The following is a 10,364-nucleotide window of genomic DNA, read 5'->3' on the forward strand; positions in this document are numbered from 1 at the left end:
ATATGTATATTTTAATATATCCTATAAAATAGGAGATATATATCTATCCTATAAAATAGGACATCCCAGTCTTATTTTCCCAGCACAGGGGAAATACTTTCCACAGCAGTTGCTGATTGGTATTTGGGGTGGAAGAATGGTCTCCTGGGTCATCCTGGGTTATGCTGGTTTGTTTTTCCAGCAGTTTGTGCTAGCATGTGTGTTCAGAGAGAGAAGAGCAGGCAGTAAGCTGCCTGCATGGCCAGAATATCTGGGCTGGCTGTGCCTGCACCTGGGGTAACCTCTTCGGCTCCCCGCTGCAGGCAGGGCAGAGCTGCAGGCAAGGCTGAACTGCAGACAGGAGTTTTCAAACTTCTCTGACACCCTCAGTGGGGAAACCTTTGTTTACCACTTCTTCAACAGGCATCTGGTGCCCCAAAGAAGCACCAGACTGGAACTGGCTGTGTGTACAGGTGGGTGATGCTCTTGAGCGTGCCCAGAGCGTGGCACACACGTGAAACCTGCTTCCAAAAGTGAGGCACTTGTGTTTGCTTGTTTGCTGTGCCTGCAGCATGTACCGTTGTTCTCTTGGTTCGTTGTAGAACTGGTTTCCTAAGTGATTTTTCTATTCATGAGTGAGGAAATAAACCCCTTGTCTCAGTCTTTAACTAGTGAGTGTGCTGGTCAGAGAGGACTGAGCTGCCAGTGACTGCAAGCTCCCCAGTTTGACCCATGCCATGAGAAAACATCCACAAGCTGGATTTTGTACTTAGAAGCTGCCATCAGCTGCCACCTGGGCTTGATGCTTGCGGTACTTGGTGTCCTGTGTGTTGGCCAGTTGGCCATGGGAGGCTTGTTTGGAGAGAGAAAGGTGCTGAAGGCAAGAGAGGAGAGGGCTCCTGCCCTGTGTTGGGATGGAGAAAGGACCACACTGCTCCCCAGGTGTGGCCCTTTCTGTGCTGTCCCTGCAGGCAGTCTCTGTGCCCCTCCTATGGTGGCTGTAAGTCACATCGGGGGTGCCTGACTGATGCCACACTGGTCCCTGTCCCCCTGTGCTCCCATGACAGAGCTGCCCACAGACATTCTGCAGCTGTAGCCTCAGGCTGCCTGGCCCTCCTCTTGCATCACAGCTGGAGGGCTTCCCAGAGTTGGTGACACTGAAGAGCCAGGCTCATTTTTACCCTTTTTTTCTTTCTGGTGTAAATGGGATTGACTCCTAAGAAATCATCAGTTACACCTCTTCCTTGCTTTCCTTTCCCCAGCTTTGGTCAAGCTTTCCTCATCCAGACTCTGAGGTTGTCTTCTACAGCCAGGTTGAAACCTAAGCCCTGCTGGTAGCAGCATTTACTAGAAGAGTTTCTTTGGGAATGTAGCTGTAAGTGGAAGGTGGCCATTGTCCATCAGGGAACAGGAGCTGACAGCATCCCTGGGGGGAGTGGAGATGGAGACTGGGACCAGTCTGCCAAGGTGAGGACCTGCAAGAGTGTCCCTCCAGCAGGTCTCTACCATGGTCAGAGAGAGAGAGGGGTCTGGCCAGCACTGCCCTGTGCAGGGCAACGAGGTGAGGGCTGGCACTGGAGACTTCTTTGACAAATGCATGAAAAACCTACTGGCAGTGCAAGACTGTTGCCAGGGCAGCCCTTTGGAGTGGAGAGTCAGGTTAACCAATGTTTCGTCATCAGCAAAGTGGTGGTGTTGGTTTTAGAAAGCAGTTGCTGAGTGGTTAGGAGGAGATCCCAGCCTGTGTTGCTACTTCCTGGGCTTGGCAGCTGCAGCTCCTGTCACCACTCACTTAGTTGGGGATATAAAGAAAAATAGTGTATTTGATCGCTCAGCATGAGAGAGTAGATTCAGCTCTGAAAGCAGCAGCTGCCAGTTTGTGATTGACAAACAGATGTTTGTCGATCTTTCTTGTGACAGAAGTTCTTGCCCTCTCAATGAGCTTAAAAGAGAGCTTTATTTATACACTTGCACTGTAGGAAAAAGTTCCTTTGCTTGGTTGCTGGTTAGAATGATTTCGTTCTTTTGGGGATGAATTGATTAGTGTTTAGCCTGATCATTAAGCTAATTGTGAAAGTTTTTCCTCTTGAACATGCTGTTGATACCATAGTCCTTCCAGATAGTTTTGCCAGGATTGAAGAATAATTTCTGCAGGACAGTGCTTCTCTTGGGGTATATTTATATCTCTTTTAGGACTGAACATTACTGAGGACTGTAATACATTTATTGGAGATTTATATTTAGTTTTGGCTGAAACTCTTTTTTCAGGAAAATGTTTTCACAAAGAGCATTGGTCTATGGAAGAAACAGGAGTTGAGGGGAGAGGGATTTTATCTACCTGGTAGGAATGATTTTTCTTTCTGGTGTTTCCTAGGTGCGGAAAGCAACAATAACAGATATCTCGCTGGTTCTCTTCCTTTTTTTTGTGAAGGATTTCACCATGACTCTGTACTTAAGACACTACTGGAAGGATGAGCGTCTCTCGTTTCCCAGCACCAACAACAAGAGCATGACCTTCGACGGCAGGCTGGTGAAGAAGATCTGGGTCCCCGATGTCTTCTTTGTGCACTCCAAAAGGTCCTTCATTCATGACACCACCACAGACAACATCATGCTGCGAGTGTTCCCTGATGGTCATGTCCTCTACAGCATGAGGTAACAGTGCTGCTTCTGAACACCCCCAGGGGCTTCGCTGTCCATTTTGCTCCCAGAGTGGCTTTGGTGGCCACTACAGGACTGCTATTGCCACCCTGCTGCTGCTACTCCCACCACCAATGCAGAGCCCTGTTTCCAGCATGTCCACTACAAGATGCTTCACAGGAGGCTGCAAGAAACTCTGCTGTGAGCAGTAACAAGATCATCTCCTCCCAGGGGAAGCATTCCCCTAATTCTTTGCAGTCAGAGGAGGGCTTAGTCAACTGGGGATGTTCGTCCCAGGGTCAATGTATGATTAAACTGGAAGCTGCTGATATACCAGATGGTGACCTCTATAATTATCCTACTTTGCTTCCCGTTTGCCTAGAAAAACTTCTTTTTTCCCCTTGGTGTTTGCATGTTGATGTAAAGATTCATGTTTATTGGAGCTGAAATGACAGTATTAAAGGTACCCTATAGTCCCTGGTTTTCTAGCAAATTTGTTAGCTGGAGGAATTCTGAGGCATGTCTGTCATGACCAGAGGAGTTACCCAGCCTGTGGGTGTACAGGGATCGTGACCAGGGGTTTGCAGGATTCTGTAATACACAAGGACATGGAGGCTTAATCCTCTAAACTTCTCTACCTTATTACAGATTACCAAAAATACCACAAAAATCACTACTAGCAAGTAAACTACCACCAAACCACCACTAGCAAGTATACCTAAGATTAATAAAATGAATGTATATATTTAATGCTGTTCTAAATTATCAGCAATCAGTAATATACTATCACTCAATCCTAGAGCAGCAGCCAATAACAGCAATAACTAATTAGGTATATACTGTTACAGGTTGCTACAAACTTATTATTAGTGGAGCAACTCATCAATGATATAACAGCAGGCACACTTATGATAGACTGCTTGTATGGAGGTATGATACTGGTGTCAAGTGATACCACCAGCAGCTGAACCAAATCACCCCGTGGGTGGGAGGACAAACTGAAACAACCTCAAAGGTGGGCCCAGAGAGGGACCAATGAGAGAACAGACAGAGTCTCACTTCAGACATGCTCTGTGTCACAGAGTCTGGAGTCAGCTGGGCATCCTCAATCAGAGTCCAAGAGCTGGCAGAATGTTTGTGCAGTGAGTTCAACCTGTTTAGGAATGGAAAAGTGCATGAAGCATGGAAAGTTCCCAGAGAGGATCTGTTTTGGATAAAAATGATGTCCTCCTTATATCACGGACACATAAAGAGTGTATTTTCAATAACTAGGAAATGTTTTTTCTTTCTAAAGTTAGCTTCAGGAGGCTATTGAAGAATGAGTGTAATAGATTATATTGTCCCAGGTAGGACAATAACCCACTGAACCAGAGAGCTCTGAAATTCACTAGTTTCATAGTCAAAATATAATGCCAGTGAACTTACTAAAAAAAAACCCAAAACAACCAACAAAAAAATAAAACAACCAAAACCCCAAACCAAAAACCTGGACAAATTATTAAAACCACAAAGAAATGTGTGTTTGTAAGAGTGTATGCACCATACGACCATTTCATTTTGCCTGGTCTTAATGATGAAAATCCCATCTTGATGAAACACTTAAGAGCACCTTCCCTCTTCTGAACCCATTTAATACATCCATTTGTTGCAAGAAAGGTCTGATTACCCACACCATAACTAAGTACCTAAAGATGTAAACCCCTAAGATTTTGCTAGAACTGGTTGAGGATGAAGGTTCCATGTAGTAGGAGAGACAAGAAGCAGAAAGAAAAATGAAGGAGTTTAGATGTAAGCTTGGGTCAGCACTGAGGGGAGAAGAGCAGGAGGAGGGTAGGGACCTTCTGGACAGGTGCTGCTTGGTGTAACTGAACGGCAGTTTCCAGTGTTCACACTCTGCAGTTCTCATATGCTGAAGCCAGCAGCATGCCACTTTTTAGCTGTGCTCAACATCCAAAATGAAAGAATGAGTATTTTTAATGGCAAACATTGGCTCTGTTCAGGTGTACTTGTTTGCCCATGTGCCCAGTATTTACCTTCAAAATTTTCTGTGAATTGTCAAGGAACTGATGTGACTTTCTAATGTCACCCACAAGGCAGAAGGATATGACCCAACCACAGCTGACCACACGAGAGTTAAATGGATAAAATCCAAGTAGAACAAGAACCTGTGTGGTATTTGGGCCTGGTGGTGTTTGGGACACTCAGAACCGATCTGTCTGACTAAGTATGGGTGTCCAGTGGCACTAGAAATGCTCTCAGGTGTCTTGAGATGGGGTTGGCACTGGGCTGAGGGACGTTTAATTCCTCATTTAGACCTCAGGCTTTCAAGGCCACCTGAACACTGCATTCTAATTGAGGAATATCTTATCGATGAGCAGAGTTTCTGTGCTGTCCCTGGCTAATGAACTGTTAATGACCACAGGTTGTGCCACAGTTTAGGTGACCCCGAGGAAAGAAGAGAGCACTTTGTAATGAAAGTGAGTTATGCTTAAATGCGACACACAATTAGAGGAGGTTGTTGCTACACTGTAACTTCTGCAGCATATCCTCAAAAAGCTTCTTTAAGTTTTGCTCATATGGCAAAAATTTGCTCGAGTTTTAAAGTCAAAATGAACAGTGTGTGCTTCTCAGGGGCAGCGAGTGCGTGGGTTAGAGTAGGATTTGGGTCACAATCCCTTGAACAGAAGAAAAGTTCTTTATCAACATCTGCAATGAATCTAGAAAATGGTCACAGCTAAGATGTCAGCCTCTGAAATGATGACTCACAGCTGATTTGCCCGTACTAAACTGGGAGCTCCACTGCAAATCTGTCTGCAAGAGAAAGGTCACTGGAAAACTTGTTATGCAATGCTGTGCAAAACTGGAGTAATATTTAAAAACTGGACCTGTGATTGCTGCAGCTCTCTAGTTAAGTCATGAACTTAACAGAGGCAAATCTCACTTGCTGAAAAACAGCAGCACCTGCTTTACACCTCCTGCCCCAGAAATATGCTCTGATGATGAAAATAATTTGATTGAGCACTGAAAGAAACTGATTTTGTCTTAATAATGCATATACTGGAGGTATTTTCTAGCTTGCAATAAGTTTGTGTTCCTCAGGCTGGGGTCATTGTTGGGGTGACTATGGAGGGAACTAAGCAGTGGGGAAAATGAGGAAATCTTAATCAAACTGGACATAAGGGAACCTTTGAATGTAAATGGTGAAGTTGTTTTCTATTGTTGCCTTGTAAGGAAACAGTTGGATATAAACCACAGTGGAAATATTTGCACTGATATTAAGACTACTGTAATGCCCAAGATAGTACTTTAGGCCCTTGATAGGTGTTGAAATTACAGCTTCTTTTGGAGTTTCAGTGTATAATCCATCTTGCTTGGACTTGGAGAATTGGTAGGCATTTTCCTGAGGATTTTATGCTAACATTATGTGTAATTACTGGCTTTAAAGTGTTGCAGTGTGCCTCCGGGAGACAGGTTTCTATTACATCTTTGTCCCCAAACATGGGCACACATCCAGAATTTTCCATCTTTCCCAGGTTGTGGTTGGCTTAGCCACCACAAGACCAATCCCCTAACACCCATTGGACCCCTGACCTGTAGGTAACCCATCTCTGTATCCTTACAGGACAATGCCTTTGTAAACCCACCTACCTACCTGTTAAAAACCCCTGGCCCCAAGGCCACATGCTCTTTCGCTTCTCCCCTGGGGTGGGTGCTGTTTCAGTGCCTGCCTCAGGTGTTTTTGTTTGTTATTTTCATGTTATGAAAACCTTTTATTTTGGAAGAAAGCGATCGTTGCCCATCCCTCCTTTAACCGCCACTGTCCTCCTCTTCGCTGAGGACCACCCTGGAGGCACTACTGGGGTCCCGCTGGGGGTGTTTTCTTCCCGGGCAAAACCAGTGGGGCAATCTCCCTTTAAAAGTAATATTAAAGCTGCAGAATGATTTATCTGTGATAATGTTCTCCATTCACTGCTCCTCATGGAAACTAACCTTTCTCATTTTCAACTTCTAGGATCACAGTGACAGCAATGTGCAACATGGACTTCAGCCACTTCCCCCTGGACTCTCAGACGTGTTCTCTGGAGCTGGAAAGCTGTACGTTGTCTCTCTGCTTCTAGGTAGACGTGCTTCATGGCTGACAGCAAACATAGACTGGACACATTTCAGAATACAGTCTATTTTAGAGCCTGCAAATAGTTCATCAGAGTTACCAAGACTCTTTCTATTGACTTACAGTGTTGTATATCTAGCCCTTATGCTGCAAGACAGGGGAATTTGCAAGGAAAGCATCCTTGTATGAATTTTAGTAGATGATACTTTCAAAAAAACCCACCAACAGAATTGTTCAACATACACTGGTTCTCAGTAGCTTGCTGATGAGAAATCTGGGAGAGAAGTTTTGCTCTGTTCATTGTTTCTGACAGGACAGTGGTGCTTCCAAGTGTCACAACGAACAGTTGATTGTAATGATCATTGATTTTCTGTAAATTCATCACCAGTGTAGTTTATGTATGATACAATCCTGATCACGCAAACACTACTTTGCTACTTTGAGAAGGAGCTGTTCTGTGGAGAAAGTGATGGTGAACAGCAAGACTTTCATGGTTGTTCTGTGAACTTTCTGCAGTGTTTGTCAAGACAAACATCTAGTTGTTTTGAGGTTCTCTTGTTGTCCCAAAACTGGATTCTTTACCCAGTGTGCAAAGAGCTGAAACACACACAGAGCTGAGATACTTGCTTTATTCCAGTTCTGCACAGAAAAGGGTGGTAGGTGATAATTCGCAAAGCTGGTACAGCCAGTTACAGCTAAGCAGGGTGCTTGTTATAAACACTCCTTCTTATCACAGAAGCAGACTCCTTCTTGAACCCATTAGATGATTCTTTGTTTGCCTTGATTTAAATGTGCAATGAATTTTAAATGTACTACACATGCTCAGTGGGTAGAGGTCTTTACCTGGAGGTGGGCAAATCAAACAATGAAGGTGTTTTTTTTTTTACATTATTATGAGCCAAGTTCATCTAAAGGACACAATTTGAGCATTTCTTGTGATATTTCTGGGAATATGACCAGGTGGAATTTCTTGTGCCTCAATTCAAGGTCCATTTTTTTCTTTATCTTTGTTTTGCAGGGGTCTGCTGCCTTCTGCATTTTTAGCTCACTGCAGAACCTAGCATTTTAGAATGTGTCTTGTTTTAATTTGTGACCTTACATCACTCCTGGCTGTTTAATGGAAATTTTCCTCTAAAAAAACCAGAATTGCATAATCATAGGATAATTTAGGTTGATCTTGAAGTCAACTGCTCCAATGCCCTGCTCAGAGCAGTGAAAGCTTTATGGTGGATTGCTCAGGGCTGTGTCCAGTTTGGTTTTGAACATCTCCAAGGTAATGGAGGCTCCATAACTTTTCTGTGCAACCTGTTCAAATGTTGACAATGCTACCTGAAAAAGTTTCCTTTTACCTGCTTGGAAAAAAAATCCTTTGCTGCAATTTGCATTCCTTGGCTCTTGTTCTTTCACTCTGCATCTTGGAGAAGAGTCTGAGAAAAGCCTGTCACTGCCTTCTCTGTGAGCCCTAGCAGGGCAGCAGTTGGACCCCACCACAGACTGCTGTTCTTCAAGCTAAACAAACCCATCTCCTCCAGGCTCCAGTGTTAGCAAACTTATTGTGGCTTTGCTTCATACCAAAGATGCCTTTGTGTTAATTTTGACTAGATCTACTAACTTTTGTTTCCCCTCCAAGCTGAAATCACATCACATTGTGTTTCTTCTTTCCCTCAGATGCTTACACTGATGAAGATCTAATGCTGTATTGGAAAAATGGGAATGAATCTCTGAAAACTGATGAAAAGATTTCCTTATCTCAGTTTTTGATACAAAAATTCCACACTACATCGAGACTGGCTTTCTACAGTAGCACAGGTATTGGCCTTTTCTCATTTGGTGTTATTGCTAAACCTAATTTGTATAACTAATTGTAAGAGAGCTCTTGGGATTCTCTGTCACTGAAATGTAGTCTGCATGGTCTGGACAGTACATGCTTTGAAAGATCAGTTTCTCTTTTCACTACCCTTTAGAAGTAAAAGATCAAAAGAAAGCTCTCTCTCTGTGCCTTCCATCCAGACTGTTCTCACTGGTTGTGGCTTTCCTCCTCTCTCTAAGGTTGGTACAATCGCCTCTACATAAACTTCACCTTACGCCGACACATCTTCTTCTTCTTGCTCCAAACCTACTTCCCCGCCACCCTCATGGTCATGTTGTCCTGGGTGTCCTTCTGGATTGATCACCGAGCAGTTCCTGCCAGAGTCTCTCTGGGTGAGAACAACTGCAACAAGCCATGACTGTGTGAAAATCTTTGAATGAGAACGTTTTGGCAGGAAAGGGAACTGTTCATGTTGATGGTTAAATGTTTGTTTTATCTGATGATTAATATAGTGTAAAACTTCCAGTTTGTCTGAAGTCCTTCACTGCTAAGCAGTCCTCCTGATCTATATTTAGTTCAAGACAGAAAGGCTTGTTATTTTAAAAATAAGGTTCAGCAAAGAAGAGGGGTTTCAGTATGTATGAGTCAATAAATCAAGATTTTCCTCTGTTATCCAGTCCTGCAGTTCTGAGACCATTGGTGAGGGTAGAGTTTCACAGGAGTTTAGACACCTACAGAGAGTTAAAGGCTTCTGTTTCAATTTTCATGAGTGCTTTTTGAGCAAGATCCTTCTGTGTCCCAACTGCCACAGTGGATGTCCCAGACCAGATGCATGTCTTTCCACCCATCCAGGACCATGCTGTGGGTGGTGGTTTTCTCCAGGCTGCCGGGAAGGCGCCAGTGTGGCACACCTCTGTGCAGCTGGGAAAGGCAGGCAGTAAGGATCTAGTTCTATCAGCACCTGCAGACTTAGATGTCCCTCTGTCTGGTGTGCCCCTGAGGACACTCAGGACATCTCTGTAGTGAAGGGAATGTGTCTTTCCTCTAACATCTGCAGTGCTGAGGATGAGAGACCACCAGCCTTGAGGTGAAGGTTGGGTTTCTCCTCTCTTAAGCGTACCTCGCACTGAGGGTCCAAGGGTTCTGGGGTACAAAGGTCTCTCATTTGAGGGAGTCAGAAAGTGAAGAAGGAGCTACTTGAAACCTCTGCACACACCAATCTGCCTCTCTGGACATCTAAAACCCACCAGGAGGAGCTTCGTTTGCATCAGGACTTTCCAGCTGACCATAAAAGTATCTGGGCTGTTCACCACTCCATGTGCAGGTTAGAGGAAGGCAAAAATGTAGTAGGAAAAATCTCTGAATGTTAATATCTGAGGTTTCTAATCCTAAAAGTATAAAATCAGTATTGTAGCCAAAAAGTTTGTCTCACTTAGAGAGCTATCCACTGCAGCAAACATATGAGAAGAGGCAGTTGAGCGTCTGCTCCACTGAAAAAAATGTGTTCAGTGGATATTATTAAATAAACTAAAAAAAAAAATTGATCCTGATGAAAAGTGAACAACTGCATCTGTTTTCCAGTGGTCGCTGTTCTGAAATGGCTGAAGAAGCTATGAATGCTTTTAGGCTCTGATTTCTCTGTTTAAGTGGCTTTGAGAATGTGTGAATATTTTTCTCTATATATACTATTTTGCAAGATTCTACATGTGTATATACATAAGTATTCACACATATATATATAAACAGAGATACATATATGTTTATAATCACATAGATATGCACACATCTCTATATATAATTGTCGTGTGAAGGGAAGGGGGTAGG

General features: G+C 43.7%; 1 protein-coding gene across 1 annotated transcript; it reads left to right on the forward strand.

Moving 5' to 3' along the window:
* Window positions 1-2,353: 2,353 nt before the first annotated feature.
* Window positions 2,354-8,958, forward strand: LOC103774616 (gamma-aminobutyric acid receptor subunit rho-2-like; the record flags this gene model as incomplete). The annotated part of the gene is made up of 4 exons (XM_008942028.1): window positions 2,354-2,634; window positions 6,632-6,714; window positions 8,399-8,539; window positions 8,780-8,958. Coding segments are annotated over 4 exons (684 nt in total), but the record flags the coding sequence as incomplete, so codon positions are not given.
* Between the last annotated feature and the right edge of the window lie 1,406 nt (window positions 8,959-10,364).

The sequence above is a fragment of the Merops nubicus genome, unplaced genomic scaffold (genome assembly GCF_000691845.1).
Source record: "Merops nubicus isolate BGI_N331 unplaced genomic scaffold, ASM69184v1 scaffold49736, whole genome shotgun sequence".
In the NCBI taxonomy this organism is placed as follows: domain Eukaryota; kingdom Metazoa; phylum Chordata; class Aves; order Coraciiformes; family Meropidae; genus Merops; species Merops nubicus.